The sequence below is a fragment of the Rhyacophila brunnea genome, unplaced genomic scaffold, assembly GCF_057557595.1.
Source record: "Rhyacophila brunnea isolate RB1 unplaced genomic scaffold, BYU_Rbru_1.0 scaffold_10, whole genome shotgun sequence".
Classification (NCBI taxonomy): Eukaryota; Metazoa; Arthropoda; class Insecta; order Trichoptera; family Rhyacophilidae; genus Rhyacophila; species Rhyacophila brunnea.
In genome coordinates, this window is record NW_028232752.1 from 42,499,687 (window position 1) to 42,521,773 (window position 22,087).

Sequence of the window (22,087 nt, forward strand, 5' to 3'; positions counted from 1 at the left end):
AATTCCACAAACAATGCAATCGAAAAACAATATTTTTTAAATTATACAAAACATCATAAAACGTTCAATATAATTAATACGCTTTATAATAGTAAAATTAATATTCATGCAATTTATTTTCAATATTTGTAAATTTACTTGTTCATAGGTCATAAAGGCAGTAACACTGTAAAAATGATTTCTTTTTTCACTGTTATTATAATTATTTAAAAAATGAAATAGTGTGTACAGTAAAATACAATGTATTTTTGTTTATTGATAATATTATAAGAAAATTAATGTCACGAAACTTATAGGTTATTAAAAGATTGTCTTGTTAATTCTGTGACTATTTTCCAGAAATAATTATATACAAACTAGCGTGTGTGCAAAAATATATTATATCATATATTTAGGCAATTATTCAAAATAAAATACAAATAAAAACGACAAATATTAGTTGCTCTAAACACCGGTGGACTAACAAGCTCTATTGCTTTATGTTGTGTTAGTATGTTAACGTATGCTCAATTGGAAAAGGTATAAAATATATGCGATAATTAGTCAGTATTGTTATTGATAGTGTTATGTTTTCTTTGATGTTTCTCGTAACAAATTATTTTTAAAAATAAGAATATGAATTAATTAATTTGATATTAATACACTATAGACTACGTTTCATTTAATACTATATTGAAATATTGTGTTAGATGATTTATATAACTTTGAAAAAGTATTCGATGTATGTATTACATACCATAAGTTGAAAAGTTATATTTTGAGTTCATTGAATAATATAATAATTAATATAAGTTACATACTGTGAAGTATCTTTATATTATGTGTGAGTAAAAAGCTAGTTCAAACCAAATATAATAATTGGTATAGGTACAACTTTGATCGATTCGTATTGTAAATGATGTTAGGTAAGTAAAATAATTTTATGATAATGAGGGTATATTCACAATAAAATATAACATCAAATTTGTGCTTTGGGCATGCAAAATAAAATATATAGTGTTTTTTTATAGTTAAAAATAGTTCTTCATAATTTTATTGCTGAATAATAGCTATAGAGTTAATATATTTCAATAACAATTTGAGATTGATTTAGTTTTTTATGTTTACAGATGATTTATTTAATTGTCGACAAAACTTCGATTCGTAAAAACTAATAATATCAATGTTTTAATAAAATAATTTTGAACATTTTGATAATACTGATTTAATTTTGATTTTTACATCACATGAATAAAATTGATCATTATTATTCATATTTTCAATAAAAACAGTCAAATTTATTAGTCCAAAATATATCGCAATATTTCTAGTTTTTTTAACATATTATAATACCCACACGTTAATTGGCTATTTTTATTAAAACATATTTAACATTTGATTATAAAACGTTTTTTATAATATAATATAAAATTAATATTATTTTATCATTAAGTCTTCAAAAAACATAGTTTTCTCATTGTATGTATAAACAATTATAAAAATCTTAAAGTGAAACGTGGGAGGAAATAATTTTTATATGAATGAAATGATAGATATTTACGTCGATGTTAATGAATATTCAATTACCTAATTAATTTCCATTGATAAATTAGTAATATTTAAAGAAATAATAAATACTTTGTATACATAAATAACGTAAACAATTGGTGAATATCATTATTAATATCATGAATTTTTAAAATTACTGTTAAATCATCACGCCTGTTCTAACTTGCTGTAAGTGCAAGTTACTTTCGAGCTAAATGTATTTGAAGACTGAATCCAAATAAGTAGAATTCTAGCAAAGATATAGGCGATTGATAAAATATGTAGATACGACTGAAAAGAGACCAAAACTACACACATTTGTGATCATTGATAGGAATTCAGAAAAATGATTTTTCTTTTTTACAAAAAGCTAGAAATGGGGTGATGAAATGTTGTTTAAAATTAACAATCACGAAATTTTCGTTAATGGTGTTTACGCATTCATAAAAAAAATAATCATATTTTTTAAAAGTAATTATATGTTATATATTCAAAAGTTAAGTTGTCTTGGAAGAAAATTAAATTTAAAAGATTAAATAATATTTAAAAAAAAAAGATTCAGACAAACAAAGAGAAACATTTCTATCAAAAATAATGAAGTAAAGTTGAAGTGCATAAAATAAATCAACTTATCACTACTCATTGCGGTGGCAAACTGATTGCCAAATTTTGCGCCACCGCAAATCAGAAATAGCCAAAAACTTCGTTTTGGAAAACAATAAACAGTATCATTCAGGTGAGAAATTGCTTTCCAAAGAGGCGTGAGAGTTTTTGTGTAAACGTGCTACGACAAAAAAAAAACAATCGTCATCACGAAATTTTATACCTTTCCCATAACAGAAGCCGATCTAAACTTTGATTATTTCAACTATTTATTTATACAACGTTGACGAACGCCAATGAATAATTAAAACACGTGTCTAAGAACAAACAATCACAAGGCATCACCACGTAAAGGGTCCGATACAAGTCATCAGTACGCATATCGTAAACGGTAACCTAAAAATAATGTTGAATTCTGACATAACTCACATCTTAACTGTGCGAATTAAATGCCAATAAAAATGCATCTTATACTCGTCAAATTAATATAAAGGTGCGGTAGTGAATCAGGCTATTATGAAAATATGGTAATATCAAAATGTATTACTTTAACATACATTAGATCGAATTAGACCAAATATCATTAAATTTAATTATAAAGCAATTTGGTTATTCTTTTCGATGATGTAAAACAACGTCCTATATAACGAATTAAAAAAAAACTTATGCCATTGAGTAACAGTTAATTGTAAGAGATCTCGCATATACCAATTTATCGAATTTATGTATGAAATTTAGTACACACTCACATGTAATTAAATGTATTGCACGCAGATTCTACACCACATTTTTTTATCGGATTTGCACTTCCAACAAAGTTGGACGGAGCTCAGCAGAATTTTTGCTTTCAGTTTTAGTTTGAATAGTCACCGCTACCATTTTATTAAAATGCATAGATTTCATACCGACCAGGCATGCGTGTCGCTTTCGTTTATAGTTCAGAAACGACGCTGTGCCTGGCTTACAAATCGCACGTTATAAAAAAAATACCAATGGCTAATGTGCTTAATATTATCTGTTTGGTACAAGAAGTAAGGGATATTTTTCCGACAATAAAATTAGGGCACTATGGAATATTTTAAATTGATATATGCATTCGCTATTTCCTCCTGTTTCTTAACGGCCCACATGCTCGTCGTAGGTCAAAATTGAGTTTTTATTGTATTTTCAAACCATGATCCTGGACACTCCTTAAACGTTGTAGATAATCTATTTATATAATTTTGAAGCCATATTATCCTTTATAGTTATTTTAAACATTTGATGACTGCATAAAGTATTTTTGTTACATAAAATAGTATTCTTTTAAACCTCTCGCTCTAATGTTTTAGAATATAGTCGTATTTCGGTACATGAATGTGCAGTGGTGTTAAGATTTTTTACATTCATTATTTTTTAAACGCATTTATAAAACCATTAGTATAATTTATGACGAGATAATTTTAGTATAATATTCACGATAAAAAATTATATTGCTAATCTCTGTGATCCCAAATTTGACAAGAATTAGGCATTTATTATTCAAAAAATCGGCAAGATTAACACATTTGAAGATAATTATAAAGATACTCATTATAAGCAATGTCTTTGACCATTCAAGTTTGACAAACATCTTATGAATAATGATTGCTTTATAATAATTATTGACCTAAGAATAAGGGAGTGTTTTTTTGAAATACGCCATTTCTTTTGTCATTCCCCAGTAGTTAAGCTACAACATACGGCCGTAGCCATAAATTGTCAAACTATAATTGAAGTAGGGAATAAAATGATATTGACGCGTGTGTTTGAACATGTACCGTTTAAAAAATAAAAATAAATTCGGTTAGGTACATGTTCAAACACGCGTGTTAACATAAGTTTACTCCTTACTTTAATTATAGTTTGTCAATTTATGACTATGGCCGTATGTTGTAGCTTAACTACTGGGGAATGCCAAAAGAAATGGCGTATTTCAAAAAAACACTACCTTATTCTTAGGTCAATAATTATTATAAAGCAATCATTATTCGTATGATGTTTATCACACTTAAATGGTCAAAAACATAGCTTATAATGAGTATCTTTACAATTGTCTTCAAATGTGTTAATCTTGCCGATTTTTTGAATAATAAAATGCCTAATTCTTGTCAAATTTGGGATCACATAGATTATCAATATAATTTTTTATCGTGAATATTTTACTAAAATTATCTCGTCATAAATCATACTAATGGTTTTATAAATGCGTTTAAAAATTAATAAATGTAAAAAATCTTAACACCACTGCACATTCATGTACCGAAATATGACTATATTCTAAAACATTAGAGCGAGAGGTTTAAAAGAATACTATTTTATGTAACAAAAATACTTTATGCAGTCATTAAATGTTTAAAATAAATATAAAAGATAATAAGGCTTCAAAATTATATAAATAGATTATCTACAACGTTTAAGGAGTGTCCAGGATCATGGTTTGAAAATACAATAAAAACTCAATTTTGACCTACGACGAGCATGTCCCCCCTTAAGCGATAATACAAAATTACTGTATTTTCGTCTCACGAAATATTTTTATCCAATAATATTTAACCGATTTCAATATTTTATGGTTTTGGACAATTATGCAATGAATTAAATCATAGCTGTGTGCATGCTCGGGAAGGAAATTTTGATTTAAAATGGATTGATGTGGTTTCGCACCTAACGTCTGTATTGAAGTTTATGATACCTAAATGACTTCACGAAAAAATCACTCTATATTGCAAAAATGATTGTCTGGTATGCGGTATCATTCTTTGAAGTTTTTCGGCATCGTTTTTTAGAGGTCAACATCGACAATGATGTTCTGGTAAATTCAAAACGCTGTCAGCATATTGTTTATCAAACCAAACTGACAGAGCTCGTGGATCGAAATGAAAGTAATTTTTTCGTGGTGTTATATATAAATACATAGTCAAAAAGAACATCCAAAATGATTTTTTGTTAAATCTAATGATATTTTTACATTTTCATCAATTATATTATGTTAAATCAATAAAATTGTATTTTTTCTAACACATTTTCGTAATTACCCGAATTCTTTCTATACGCTTTATATTTTTTAAAACGTAACACTATTGAAAATCTCAGATCAATTTTTTTAGGTGAGAAATCCAAACTGATGCCATTTCACAAATAGTCAATTTAAATACTAAATACAAAACCGTTGAACAAGGTTATGTGCCGAATTAATTCAATTTACAAACATAAAGTAGGTATATATTATTTTTATTGATTTAATTTTGTCCGTGTTCATATAATATTTACACACGACCTTTATCGAAAAGAATAGAATTGATATTAATTTGTTTTCTATAAAATAGGCATGGAATTAAATAGTACTAATTATATTATTGATAAATGATTTAAAATAGTGTTACCAATATTTAAATTTAATCTATTATACAGAAATTGTTTCTGTATGTCTGTGAAGTAATTATAATAATTAATACTATTATTGTTATAATGAGGATAGTTCAACATTATTTTTAGTCAGGTAACAGATAAACAATCATGATACCAATGAACACAACCATCGATCGTCATTCTAATAAAAAAGATTATAGACAAACAGTCACATGATTCAATGAAAGAAAACGTATATAATAATATAAATTATTGTCAATCAATTATTTGAACTTGAATCGAGCCATAAAGCGGTTGCATATGAGAGCCATCGCTCGCAGTGACAAATTCTTGCGGGTTGGCGTGTTCACCTTGAAGCCGTCGTATGTCCAACTTCCTAACTTCAAGACACAGGTTTGCACGTCGTACGGAAAGAATTCAACGTCTATCGAGCAGGAGGACTTATAGACCGCAGGAGGCTGCCATACCACCATGCCGTTGTAGTACACCGTGGCCTTGGTCATGAGGGTGACTTCGTAGTTGCCGTCAGCGCTGTAACGAAATCAGACAGTACGGAACACGTTTGGTTGTTTCGAAACAACATGGAATATTTTTTTTGATACCGCCGAACTGTCAAAAAATCTTAATAAATACATACACACTAATTAATATTAACTGTTTCTAGTAAACTGCAATTGAATAGCGTCAGCATCTCTTTCTGTACACATAACAATGAAAAAAAGTATTGTAATTAATAATAAAAGGGTAAAAATGAGAGAGCTAGACATACGCACACTGCCAAGATGTTCTGTAGAGATCTGCCAACAATTAGGCGCCAGGGGAAAAATTGCCATACATAAATATTCATAATTTTATGAAATAAGATAATTATAACGAGTGCCAAATATAAAATTAAAAAAAATCCAGTTATAATACCGTATTGGTTTTGAATAATTGACTTGTGAATTAAACACATTATTACTCAAATGGGCCTGATTTACATAATCTGTACCACGCAGTTCGAATAGTTTAAAGTCAGGTTACTCAAAAAAAAAAAACTTTTTTGATACGATATTATCAACTGTATTTTTAGAAAAAAAGGCCTAGTGCATAAAATAATGCATAACATATGTGAGAATATTTTTTTGAAAAAAAAATGCCAAAATACGATTATAGGTTACTCATCCTACTTAAAATAAATAAAAATACTTAGTCTCTTGTTGGTTAATTGTATGCTTATTGTTAGTACCTTTTCTACACTTAAATTTATATTAATTTGAAAATGTGGGAAAAGCTAAAAATTTACAAAAAGAGTAAATAAAACAATTAGCACTTGGAATGTAAATGAAAATAATCATATTCTTAATATTATTTGTAAGAAATATAATATTTAGTAATAAAAAAATATTTTCAATAGATTTACGTAAGTGTTTGTAATATTGCTTTTTATTTATAAATCATTTACTTTACAGCGGCACCTACCTGATGTTTAATCACACATATTATTAAATTGTATTTGTCAATTGAAAATACTATTTATTTTTACATAGTGCATGTATAGACAGCTAAGCCTCTTACGAAAAGCTGACTTTAAAAGCATTCGATAAGTAAACCGAGTGCACGGGGAGAGACTTAGGATTGAGAAAGAGAAGAAGTATTATTTCGCAACGACTGGGAGTGACTTTAAGTAGGTACCTACTAATGCCACGTCGACATACGAGTAACTCGGGCGTGTTGTATGTGGTCATGGAGTGAACGGTTACACAAGATAGTAATTATCTACTGACAAGATAATGGCAGAGTTTGGTTAGTATAGAATTTTTAATTACATTTATTTATTTATAGGCATACCTATACATTGCCAATTTAGATTCTCACAAAAAAGGCACATTTTCAAGTAGTGACATACTAACTAAAAGTGTTAAAATAAATTGTAAACTGTAGTATTATTCAACGAAGAAAAGTACTTTTAATATTTTAAATTGTGGTATATATTTTTAATCTATGATTTTTTCATTGTAAAAATGTTCCCGCATCGGATGAATTCCGTTGAAATTTAGGTCCCATTTGGTAAATTTGTTATTCTAATTTTTCTCACAAGTAGTTTTAGAGAAGTTCCAAAATATGTAATGGTTGCAACATTTTCTGTAGAGAATATATTGATTATTAGTCATATAGGTATTGTGATAACCATTTTAGTAATAACTCAGTTAAATAATTTATAACAACATGGTTCAAATCTGTCTGTATGGAAATATAGTCCTATTTAAAAAACCGTTTCTTAATATTAACCATTAAATATGTTATTCACAATCGTGTTATTAGTTTACTAATCTTGTTTCATAAATTCTTAGATTAACCTTTGTTTCGGTCTAAAAAGCTCGTTCAAAAAGCTCACAATGAAAACTTCGTAATTTTCTTGTGTAAATTTATTCGAGGATTATTTTAATTATATTTTCATTTAAATTCGTCTTCTTATCGTCTTTAGCGGAGGTCAACCATTATCAGGGCGAACTTTGCCTAATTATTTGCTACCTCCTAGTGGAGATGCACTCATACCAATCGTTTAAATATACAATATTAATTGAACGGGTTTTATCTTGCACTCTATTATAATGGTTTGAATAGAAAGTAGGTATTTGGATATCGTATATTCTTTCAAGTTTGGACTATAGAATGAACCTCGCTACAATGTAATTAGGTAGGTATATCTGTAGATGTATAAAAGTTATAGTTGGGTTATTATGAGAATGAGTTTATAACGTAAAATAACTAATAATCTTTATATGACACCCCTCTTGATCTTTAATCTTTAAAATTACCTACTAATAATGAAATAAAACACTATTAGATTTACATAATAAACAATGATAATTAATAGTATTTAACAATACAAACGGATCTAAAACAATATTGTAAGAGAGAGACTCGTATTTGAATTAATTATTATTTGAGATAAGAAGCATGGCCTGGCAAAACAAGATTGTATAGAGATTTAGATTCCTCGTAGAGGGTTAAACTTTACCAGCTTAAAAGCTCTTGATATGACGTATAACTACATTCATTGTCGATATTCAGATATATGCTATTGGTAGCTACTCATATACTGACTTACTTGTTACATTACATTTTTGTTGAATAATTGCATATGTTTTTTAATGTTTTTCAATTATACGTGTACCCAGGTTCTTCACATAAAAAAACATCTATGGCTTAGGTCGGCAGGACATATTTATTTTATGCACGATATGGGTTTTGAAAATAATGCTAACCGAATATCCAGGTGGGAAACAAAATGGGGGAAGTCGTCGGGTCTTCTAGATTGATGGAGTGAAGTTGGATGTCCAGTACTGGTCGGAGATTTCCGAATACCGAAAAGTATGAAGGTGTAGAGTTGATGAGGCTAAAACTCGATTTGAACTGTAGCACCACTGGAAGATGAATATATATCTATACTAACAAATAAAATGGAAGTCGCTTTCTATAATTTGAAACATTTATCTTTTTTTTACTATTTATATGCTATCTAAGCACAAAATCAAAACCTACTTGACCAACATTAGGAAAATTTATTCAGATTAAACACTACATTATTGGTAGGTATAGTGAAGTATTTAGTAAAGAAATCTTTAAAGACAATACTTTTAATGAGGGATTTGTGATTGCATTATTTTTCTGTATAAATTCAAATCCAGTACAATGTTTGAAATGTTTGAAGGGTTTTCTGAAAAGGCTACACTAAAGAGCACGATTTGTGTATATTTTATGAAAAACTGCCTCGTGTATAAATGACATATTGTGTTGTTTACTAAGCTTTCCTATGCTCTATAAAAATATCATGATGTATTAAGAATATTTTTAAATATGTGGCAAATGCGCAATGTGCGGTACCTGCCTAAAAATATTATAGTTAGATTATTTACAGATTTAAAAAAAATAAGTCTTTGAGTGACCTTGAAAGGAGCTTTGCGTATTCTTATTACGTATACTTCACGTATTGTGTTATTTAGTTTTCAAAGTCTTATTTACCATTTTTTTTATATTTCACATGATATTTTGACATCTTAAAAGACATGGCATACGTTTGGGACTTATGCGTGGATGCTAAGTAGGTTTTTGAAATATGATACTGCCTAGTAAAGTGGATCGGGAATTTCTTTAGAGGCGAGCACTTTCGTTCGACAATCGTAGTCTTAGAAAAATGATATAGAATCTAATTTCTAAGAAAAATAATATTCCTTTGTTCAATACATAACGTACAATCAAACTGCAAAACTGAACAATATTCATAAAGTAAAAATAGTGGTACGTAGTTGTTCTAAATTAGTTTAATTAATTTAATGAAATATAACTAAAAAATAAAATCGATAGTACTGTCAATCGACGCGTATTTTTTATCGTTTAAATGAAATCATTTAAGGGATAACGTGACATAAAGGTCGAAAATAAGAACCTTGGGGTTATCTTTGGGAGAAAAACCTGAACTATATATCTACATTGTAGATTTTGAAGGAAAGGTAGGTCGTTAAGATGGGCAGTTAGTTTTTAGCCTAAGAATTAAAATTTTTCTACTTCACAAAATTTTTATATCATAAAGATGTACCTATTATTGTAAACGTAGTCGTTTTAAAATTGTAAGTAAACCCGCAGTTTGGTGCACGAGATGTCCGTAGTTAGAGATAGCATTTTTAATAGAATTATTTTGTCAGACCTTACGGTAAAAAAAATATTGTGTTTATTTTTCACAGTCTTCATACACCCCTGGATTTGGACTATGACAAGACGAAAAAAATTGAACTAGACTTGAAACCTAGTCAAAGATCATCGCACGTCTAAATTAGTTAAATTTAGGTATGCCTAGCACGCATGATTTTTTATCTCAAAATTAGCCAAAAGTGACTAATTTTAGACTGAAATTTGAAAATCACACTAAATTATATTTATTTTCTGTATATTTTTTTTAATATATGGTATATATCATTGAAAAATCAAATATTGGTACACAGTAAGACAGAAAAATGGTTTAATGAATACATTTTTGGATTTTTCCGATTAAGAGAATTTGCATCCGTTAATCCAAATATCTCACACTGCTATTTTTTTTTAATTGTAATAGTCTAAAACCAGGGGTAGGTACGATACAGATGGTTACTTTTCCATTGTAGTGCCTATATGTATTTTGACAACTTAATATATTCTTATCTCAAGGTCCACACATTAATATATTTTATGTAATCATGATTTTGAATCCTAGAATAAAAAAGATAGGGCATCATAATGACATACATATTTTATGAACAGAATATAAATTTTTGATGCTTGGCCTTCAAAGATAACCTAAATTTATTATTTTAGACCACGTGGTTCACGGTTATACGTGGTTATACGGCACGTGGGGCCTTAAATTGTAAGTCAAAATTTAAAAAAAATCCGTTTTTAATCCTAATTTTATGACAATATAATATGTAAAATAAGCAAGTTAAGTTAACTAAGAAAAAAACAAGCACATTTTAAAATTTTGAATAAAAGAGAAGTACTCGTATTAATATACAGAAAAAACAAAGTGAAATACTTACAGTTATTTACGTTTTTTAGATTAATGAGCTAAGTATTTTTTCATTCAAGAAAAAAAAATATGGTTATATAATATAGTTAATAAAGTTGAAACTCCTTGGATCCCATGTACTATGTAAAACTAGAAACTAGAAACAGTGTGAAAATTTTGAAATTGCAGCCAGGCAGCTAGAACCCTGAAAAAATCTTATTTTAATATTTATAACAGTGAAACAATATTAAAGGCACCTGTTGTATATAAAATATTATTATTCGTGGATCTGTAAAAAGCAAGCGTAAAAAATCATACTAAATTAAAATATAATATATATTATATATTAGAGTGGCAGTCTGTGTAGGAAGAAAGCCTATTGCCTAGTTTGTAGTTTATAGGTCAATGTAATAAATTATTAAAACCAATACCACTCAGACTATGTCGCAAGAGTTTAAATCAAAGTGTAAAGCCAAAATATTTCAATCTACCGTGCAATATAAAATAATTTGAGTAACAAAGATATTGAACAGCAGACTACTCACATGCACTTGATAATATAGACTTTTAAATCATTTTTTTTTTTATTAAAATGTGATGAAAATATTAAGCATTTTCAGCTTGGCAGAAAATCTATACCTACTGATTATTTAAATATCATCGTCTTAAATTAATATTATGTTCTGACATCTAATATATATGTTCAAAATAAAAGATGCATCAGTAAAATAATATATTTTGAACAAAATCTTATTTCGGTATTAATTAATAATACTATTGTTGTTATTTTTTATGATCCGCGGTAGCGTAGTTGGTAGGGTGCCCCTATCTTAAACTAGGAACGCAGGTTCGATTCAGAGTTTAAAAAATATATAATATGTTGTTTTATATAATGTGGGGTTCAATGTCTTTTGACTACCTCACGTAAAAAGTGTGTATATAATATAAACATTAAAATGCGAAAGTCAATATGCCACACCGAACAAAATATACATATTCGACAAGAATAAAAAATGTTTGCTATGTATGATTTTTTTTATATTGGTTGCTACAGTTACCAACAATACATATTGTAGTATTCTTGTTAAAACTATCGACTACAAAAGGAAATTAATATTATTCTGTGGTTAAATAGAGTTTTAATGCTACATTTATCGATTAATAAGCGGAAATAATTTTATATAATATGAAAGTTCTTCAAACATTTTATAGGTTTCACGCAAAAAAAGGATGAAAAATTATATTTTTATTTATTGTAAGCGTAGGCCAGAAATAGATTAATTGTAACCCTGTGTTGATAGCGTTGAAATTTATAAAATTATGAAATACGTTGGGCCAAAACACAATTCGTAGTAATTTCTATGTGGTATCTACATAATAGTATTGTACACAAACACTTTTCATCCAATTCTGTATAATTTATTGTATTATTTTATGTAAAAATTACTATGAAAGTATAAAAAGCTTTTTTATACTTATTTCAAGTTTATAAGTAGGTACCTGATTATAATGTGTCTAATCCAAGCTTAATAATCATTGTATTGAGAATATACATAATATGTATAACAAAATGTGGTTAGAGTGTTTTAAATTTGAAGTAATAAATAATATTTTTTACAGTATAATAGTACAGCATTTGTGTAGTTTGCCGTTCAATATATTAATAAAAAGAAGAACATCAACATCGAAAGAAATATATTCACAAAAGTCCAATAGAGTAATACAGTATGCAGATTAGTACGTTTATAGTAATACAAAAACGGTTTAATATAATAATATGTACAGCATGAAAAACGGCAGCTGTGGCTAAAGGGGTCTCATATTAATAAAAGCATTCTCCAAGAGGACGGTAGCTGGTTGATGATTACCTTGAATCCATCATAAGTCCAACTACCGAACTTCAGGACGCATGTTTGCTCATCGAATGGGAAATACTCGACGTCTATCTCGCAGGAGGACTTGTAGATGGCGGGGGGCTTCCATTCCACCAGGCCCTGGTGGTAGATTGTGGCTTTTGTGGCGAGGGTTACTTCGAAGTTGCCGTCAGCGCTGGAAGATAATAGGTTGCTACTATGCGCTCGATGCCCGTTTGTTTTTCAATCACATTCATTCCACTTTTATTCAAAATTATAATGTAAAAAAAAAATAAATAAATATAAATAAGAATAATAAAGGTATAATTAACACTTCGTCATATGTCGTCGAATTGATAAACTTAAGCCTCGATGACATTGACCTACTTTACAAGCTGCTTGTTGGCGAATTTAAAAGCGGGTGAGTCAACTAGTGCGATTGTCATGATGACACACAAAACTTTCCACTCGCTCAAAAGCCACAAGCTAGCGACTATTTTGACAGGACGTAGTTCGTTTTTTACCGAGAGGTTGCCACTATCGCTCTACTGTACAGACGCAGATTGGCCCACACGCCAGCGAGTAGCGTGTAAAGTAGCCCAGCTTTCAACTTTTCTCGGTAGATTGTTTACAGTCTGCTTGTTAGCTTGTTCAATGATGACACTGGGCGAGTTTAGAAGCAGATTGTAAATTCGCCAACGAACAGCTTGTAAAGAAGCTCAATTTCATCGAGCCTTTATCGAGATTGCTAATCCAAATTGAAAGTAACAATAATTATAAATATTGTATATCAATTATTTGAAATAAGAATTTTATTAATTTGATCATATTACTAAATTTTTCTCCAACTGTTATACCAAAAAATATTTGTAAATTCGTCACGAAATAACTTTTTACCACGCATTGAAACGCTAAAGACATAATTCTTCACAATCTAATCTTAATTTTTTCACACCATTGGATTAGCGACTTTGATGTTAAACAAAGCTATTGATCGAAGTACTTTTCTGGCAAATATAACAGATACGATACGATGTTTCACTGGAGGCCACTATTTTTATATTATAATTAAATCAACGTAAATGAAAGGTGTTTTGACTCTAGATTAGAATAAAATGATGTAGCAATAAATATAAGTATTGGTATTGGTAGAAAGGAAAATAATTTGAGATGCAAAATAATGTATGATTGCAATTTTTCATTTATTTGGGTTAACCGTAAATTATTCACATCATTATTTTTATAAACAATATACGTTGAGAATAATACTAAACACTGAAGTTGATAACATAATCGTTTTTATTAGATCATCGTAAACATACGTAGTGGTATTTCTATATATGTAAAGAAAGAAAAAAAAATATATTGAAATAATATAGTAATATGAAATGTGTAAAATTAGGTATATTTAAAATGTATAAATAAATACTCAGTTAAAAATATTTGTTTTTATTTAAAGTTTAAAATAAGTGGTATCATTATTATGAAACTATATTGTATTATCGCGAAGGATTCTCAATGTAAGACGTTATTTATAGTACATAACATGTAAATATCTAGTTGAAAATGAAAAAATGTTTTATTTTACGATTTCAATTATAAATTTATTAATAAAGAGGAGTATCTGCCTACGCAATTTTATTAGTAATATTTAATTAATACTGTAGGTGTTTTTGACAATATTAGTCTGATCGCCGGAAAAAGGGACCTGAGCATTTATTTTATACAAAAAACTGCTATCGGCAGCTATCGAGGGTAGTTTTGTATCAAAGTATTAGCACTTTTTAACAATTACAATACTTCGATACAACTATATGAAAAACTACCCTCGATAGCTGCCAATATCAGTCTTGTGTATAGAATAGATGCGATGAAGCTTTATTCAAATCTTCCACGAGTGTTCCGAAATTGTCTGTATCCGCGACAAATGATATCCTTATTCAATCCATGTTCGAGTCCGCGAATGATCCCGCTGGTCGAGATATTTTTCGACTCTGCGGGTCGGATTGCAACTAAATTCATATGTCTTAAGTAAGTATATAGAAATCTAATTAATTGCAATGCGAATATTATGTTTAAAACTATGCCATACAATTTTTAAAATTGTGAAGCTTAGGTTATTTTTAATTCGTCTTAAAATTCACATAAGTAACGTCGAATGTCAAAAGGTGCAAGCATGTTATTTGATTTTCATACAATAATAGTAAGTATCATTTAAATTATAAAAACATTTTCTTTCTGACTGACAGCCTAAGCCAGGGTTGGCGAACCATTTACGTACGCGTACCAAAATTTCCCAAATAATATTTTTCGATTATCTGACGTGCCAAGCAGTTTTTCATGGCGAAAAAAAGTTTTTTCAAGTTTTCTAAAAAAATATTTTTTAAGAATTCTACTACACAAGTTTAAAAATTACAATTGGGTTCTTGATATTCTATCTTTTATCGTATTTCTAGCCGAAGGGAAACCTTTTATTGTTTTAATATTTTATTCCTTGTTTTCAAAATTCTCAAAGAGATCGTGGAAGCATTTAAACCACTCTTCTTTTATATTATATTCTCCATTACTGAACGGTTTTCCATTTTTAATTGAGGCAAAATAACATGCAGTACTTATATTTGAATGACTGCCGATAATTAATTTCATAAGGTTTGTTGATTGAATATTTTTATTTTTGATTTTCCGATCCTGAGAACCGACCTATGCAATTGTATATTTACATTAAACGTAATGATTGATTATTCTTGAAAAGAATTTTCCAGCTATTTTTTTATAGAATGCGATTTTGCATCATCATTTATGCATGAATTTCGTCGTTTCCGTTTGCAAATCAATTGGTAAACAATATGAAAAACCGAAGAAAATACGCATGACTATGTCGTCATTATTTTTTAATAGTACATATAAATAAGTACCTACTAATATTTATTGTAAATATATGGAGATTTACGCAATAGTAAATAATCCGTCATCTGAAAATCTATTGTTATTTTATAATTTGAAGAAAATATTTAGGTAGGTATCTACATAAATTTCTCCATGACATTTCATTTCCACAGTACGCATGCGCATTACAAAAATGCGTAAATAGTTTGTTAAAATACGTATTTCCAAGATAAGTTGCCCAACGTTGGATTCCCCTGTGAAGGGTTTTTAGAGAGAACTGTGAAAAAACAACAAGGGCGTCGTTAATCTCCATTTTGATACAAGATAACATTGCAATATTGTTGCATTATTGTATTACAATATTGGAAGGTAGGGTAAGGGCTTTGGTAGGGGGACTTTAGCTACGTATTTTTTTCGACTTATACAAAGTATAAATGTGAACTCTGCCATTCTGGGCAGAGTTGACCTGTATTTTCCTGATAACTATCTTAGTAAGCATAGAGAGCATCAGTTGTTTATTCTCCCAAGGTGCAGAACCAACCTGCCACTGGTTATGTCAATTAGGAGGGCGATAACTATGTTCAACGAAATTGCTTCGGGTGTTGGTATATTCCACTTGCGTGAGGGTGAGTTTAGGTGGACGCTTTTTTATAAATTCTTAAAATAGGGTCTTCTTAGCAAAATCAGTGTACTTCTTTGAGCTTCTATAGATTTATAATTGTATTTTCACTGCTTTTGTATGTTTATATTATATGTTCTCTTTTTATCATTTTTATTACTTTTTTTCTTTATAATAATGTTTCATGTCACGTTTTGAACGTCTTAAACGTATAATTTGTAATGTACACAATAATTTTGAATTGAATTAAGTAAAAAAAATATATAAATAAAGTATAGGTACTACATAATATATTAAAAATATGGAGAGCTTAATAATATATGCAGATATACGATTTAATTAAATTAAGATGAAAGCTTTACCGAAAGATCATTATGATTCACGACTGTCAAAAAGTGGGAACTGATTATTTAGACAAGTGAAAAGTTCGTGACCACCCTAAATGATAAAGCTCCGAATCATTCTTTCGATATCTGGTACATCAAACACACACTCATCTCAAAAGCAGCATTCGCGGGATTTTAACTTAAATAACTTAATTTCAGCAAAATCTGTGCCAGATACGACTCCGTCCGTCGCGTTCAAACGGAAAAACTTTTCCCACGTATGGCAGTCGGCCGAAGAAGTTGATTTATGGCGGTATGTGATTTTTCATTTCCGCTCAAAGATTTCCCGGCCAGTTAGGAAACTTGTTTTCTTTTGTTGCTGCCTTATTTGAAACGCTTTACGGTAAGAATTTAAATGCGGTCAGATGGTCAACAAATAGGAAAACATGAATGATAAAACAACCACTAAAGTTTAACAGTATATTTTCACTATTTTATTTGGCCAATTTTTCATAGATATTTACCAGATATATCTGTATACAAATGATACGTGGTTGTTTTTAGTACATTGGTTGAAAAAAATAGTACCTACTCATGTGTCCGTGGCAAAGATAGTATGTTGGAGGTTACAGAAACGAAAAGTATTATTCACTTAACGTAAGGGTGAATTCAGATGGACATAAATTTATAATATCCTGACATAAATTATGTATCTTTTATTTCCCATTCAGTAGACCCGACGTTTCTGTTGTATTTGTTTCTATTCTTACATGTTTTTTTATTCGTCGAATTTATATATCTTACTTTATTTATTATTTGTTTGAAAAATATCTTTATGTTATAGTGTCAACGTATTATACGAAAATGTCAAAATTTTGAGAACACAATAATATTATAACATTGTTATTGATATATTACATACAAAACATACATATTAACTTATATACCTTTGCTTTAAATTTTTAAGTAGTGAATACTAATTAATAATTATTTTGATGGAATATTACATAATATCGTATTTTATGGACCATGTGTTATGTATGCTACGTCATATTCATATCAAATATGAATAATTCTAGGTATTTCCAACACTAAACTATTCAATGATAATTTATAATATTGACTAACTCATTAATAGTAACTGATTTGATAATTGTCTGCTGGGTGGTATAATCTATTTTCATAATAAAGTGTATTTTGCATTAATCCTTTGGTAATTCCAAATATCCAATAAAAGATGTGTTTAATTAACAAAAAACATGATTTTATTATTACGTATAGATATTTATTATTGTCGCCATGATTTAAAAAAATTCTTATTATAAAAAAATAACTAAGTTATATAAATTATTTAATAAACTCATTTTGTACAACGAGACTCATGAACTCTGCAGTGCTCCGACAAAAGCAAGATATGTGCTGTAAATCTCTAAAACAGTGCGATCTTGTGCTGTTATATGCTCAATTATTGGAGAATATGGCGTTTACATTCATCTTAGTAATATTATATGTTATCATCTGAAACGCTCCTTATATTTTCTCATGATAAAAGGCAAACAACCGTTGTTTGAAATTGTAATTTCGCCGCTGTTAAAATTTCCTATTATATTAGTTAAAAATACGTATAAAATAATTGATACTCTCATAAATTTAATATATTTTCCAATTGCAAGCCTATTACAGCAAATAATTAGATTTTTCTTTTTTTATATGACCGCTGATTTGTATTTTCTATGTTATTGTTTTTAGTCCACTGTATTTATTTTATTAGCGCGCCATTTTTATTTTGTTTTTCTCCCTATATTCGTAAATAAATACTTATCAAACAATTAATTCTGAGAACCGATCATTATTTCGCTTCTATAATTTCTTATTTTAGATTGTACCGATATAGTGAAAATAACAACATGAATTGTATATTTTTTCATTTATGTATATTCCTTATTCGTAAAAAATCCTGTTGTTGCGATATAACTCATCATTCCTAAGAAACATTACTTTACTTTGGTCTGGTATAACATCTTGATATATTCATCCACCTCTTTCTCATAATATAGAAATGCTACAAGAGCGATCTCTGCACTGTAGGTTTGATAGTAATAGTTATAGTAAGCGAAATAGAACTTGGTACCAGAGTACTGGACCCAGAAAGATGGAGCCAATTTACAGTTTCTATATGCTCCAAGGCTGGAGCATGATACAAATGTAGGCTGCGCGCACACGGCAAAGCGAAGTTTCGGATTCATCCGCCAAACGACGTTTACGTTTTGTTTGCGAGCCGATTGCGTTTTAAATGCGTGTCAAATGCGTCAATATTACGACGATGCTGTCCAAGAGAAAACACGGTTTTCAAGGGGATTCATAAACGCCTTTTTTTGAAACTGCACCCTGCTGCGAGAGTATTTATCTTTCATTACAGTGGCGTACAAGGGTAAATAAATCAATATAAAATCAGTACATAATATTGCATTATACCTACATTTATTTCCCCACTATTGCTTCTTTTGGAGCTGGACTGTTTTATATCGAAAACGTTTTGAAAATTACCTATTGTTGAGCCTATTATATACCATCATCATCAATACTATCGACCGAGGGTACTTGATGGAGTTTGAATTTAAATTCTAATTGATTTAAGTTTTGTACTATTGATATTTATTAATAAAATAAAAAAAGATTATAAGTTAATACACGAAGAAAGGGTAAAAACCTTATTACCTAGATACCTACTAAGTAAAGGATTAAGTACAAAAACATAATATTTTGAATAATTTGAATATTTGCAGTATTTCTAAAAACCTGTTGTAAATACTATTAAATACATTCGGTAGGTAAGCAGTTTTACAAAATATAATAAAAAGTTGTGACACAGCACAGCTATGAGAATAAGTATTTCACGAGAAGAAAGGCTCGCCATATCTTTACGTTAAACTAAACTATTATTATTTATTTTGTAGTATGTACTTATTTAATTAATTTTTTTATTAGTTGACACTGTCATCTTCTATAGATACACTAAAATGGAAACGGGTACTAATAATAATATATTGAAGTGAGAATAATGAATACCTACCTACTACTATTGATTAGTACTACTATTAACACGAAATTACCTGATATAGTCTCATTACAATAGCTATCTTTTTAATATGTAGTTATTGAATTCTAAGCAATAATATTCTATTGGAAATATGAACAGATTTTAAGGGGAGATATTTCAAATGTTTATGAATAATATGTTTTAAATGTTTATTTAATAAAAGATACAATAGGTATAATAATATATTACATTGTTCTAACAAATTATACACAAAAAACCTATAACATATTTTAATTAAATTATATCTGTTTTCCCCATTGCATTAACGCCACTGTGAAATTCTTGATGACACTAATTAAGAAAGAAGGAAGATTTTTTTAATTTTTTCGGACTAAAGTAATAAATTATGTCATACAATATGTGCCTTATTGTGTTCGACAAACAAGAATTTATTTATTGCACTATCCGAAGAATTAAAAAAAACTTTTTTTTGTCGCCAGTGGCGAACTAAGAAAATTAAAATATAAAAATATAATATCTAAACATTACCTACATAATTATTAAGTATTTCTTTTTTACCATTTTACCTATATTTATTTTTTCTACTATTGCTTGATTTGGAATAGAATTCTGTTATATTATATCGAAAGCGTTTTTTAATTTGATGATATTTTCATAGTGTAGAAATTATTTTTAATGACTTTCATGCGGATTTTTGTTAGCTATACGCAAATGCAGACATAGTCCAAATAAGCATTAAGCATTCAAGTGAATCTTTCTGGTTGCAAACAATTCATCATGACTTCGACAACAATAACAATACAGAACATGATAAAACAGAACAGCCAGGTTTTCTCCAGGTGTTCTGTTTTGTCACTGTCCTGTTTTGTCATGGAACCATTTTTTTAATGAAAAATACCCACTCATCCGGTCATGAGTTTGTCATTGGTAAATAAAATTTATTAGGCCTTTCTGAACATAATTATGTGGTTAATCAGTAATATTTCTTAATACGCGCCCCCATAAATTTCAGCTTTCAAAAGTTCGGTCCTGGCAGATTTCTTGAAACGGCTTTGTTTTAAAAAAATACCAAATACCTACCATTTTTGTTTTTTCGCTAACCCTTTTATAGAAAGTTCTTTTACTTAAACTAAATAACAATTAGTTTAGTTCAGACTACGTTGTGATTAAGACGTTATGGATTGTGACACGGATTCATTTATTGTGGCGATCAAAAACCACCCATGTCTTTGGAACTATAAGTGTGCAGACTATAGCAATAAAATAATTAAACAAAATGCGTGGGTGAGTTTGTGTAAAGAAATTATACAGGATTTCGAAGAGAAATTGCAGTTTTCTCTTTTTTTTCCTTCTCCTCGAAATCCTGTATAATTTCTTTACACAAACTCACCCACGCATTTTGTTTAATTATTTTATTGCTATAGTCTGCACACTTATAGTTGCAAAGACAATATGGGTGGTTTTTGATCGCCACAATAAATGAATCCGTGTCACAATCCATAACGTCTTAATCACAACGTAGTCTGAACTAAACTTATTGTTATTTAGTTTAAGTAAAAGAACTTTCTATAAAAGGGTTAGCAAAAAAACAAAAATGGTAGGTATTTGGTATTTTTTTTAAAACAAAGCCGTTTCAAGAAATCTGCCAGGACCGAACTTTTGAAAGCTGAAATTTATGGGGGCGCGTATTAAGAAATATTACTGATTAACCACATAATTATGTTCAGAAAGGCCTAATAAATTTTATTTACCAATGACAAACTCATGACCGGATGAGTGGGTATTTTTCATTAAAAAAATGGTTCCATGACAAAACAGGACAGTGACAAAACAGAACACCTGGAGAAAACCTGGCTGTTCTGTTTTATCATGTTCTGTATTGTTATTGTTGTCGAAGTCATGATGAATTGTTTGCAACCAGAAAGATTCACTTGAATGCTTAATGCTTATTTGGACTATGTCTGCATTTGCGTATAGCTAACAAAAATCCGCATGAAAGTCATTAAAAATAATTTCTACACTATGAAAATATCATCAAATTAAAAAACGCTTTCGATATAATATAACAAAATTCTATTCCAAATCAAGCAATAGTGGAAAAAATAAATATAGGTGAAATGGTAAAAAAGAAATACTTAATAATTATGTAGGTAATGTTTACATATTATATTTTTATATTTTATTTTTCTTAGTTCGCCACTGGGGACAAAAAAAAGTTTTTTTTTAATTCTTCGGATAGTGCAATAAATAAATTCTTGTTTGTCGAACACAATAAGGCACATATTGTATGACATAATT

General features: G+C 28.9%; 1 protein-coding gene across 1 annotated transcript in view; it reads right to left on the reverse strand.

The window, feature by feature from the left end:
- Positions 1-22,087, reverse strand: part of LOC147079231 (acetylcholine receptor subunit alpha-like) — an 836,032-nt gene that overhangs the window by 228,914 nt on the left and 585,031 nt on the right. Inside the window, exon 4 of the mRNA XM_085954767.1 lies at positions 5,871-6,051. Within this exon, the coding sequence (XP_085810893.1) occupies positions 5,871-6,051 (181 nt within the window). The remainder of the gene's footprint in view (positions 1-5,870; positions 6,052-22,087) is intronic.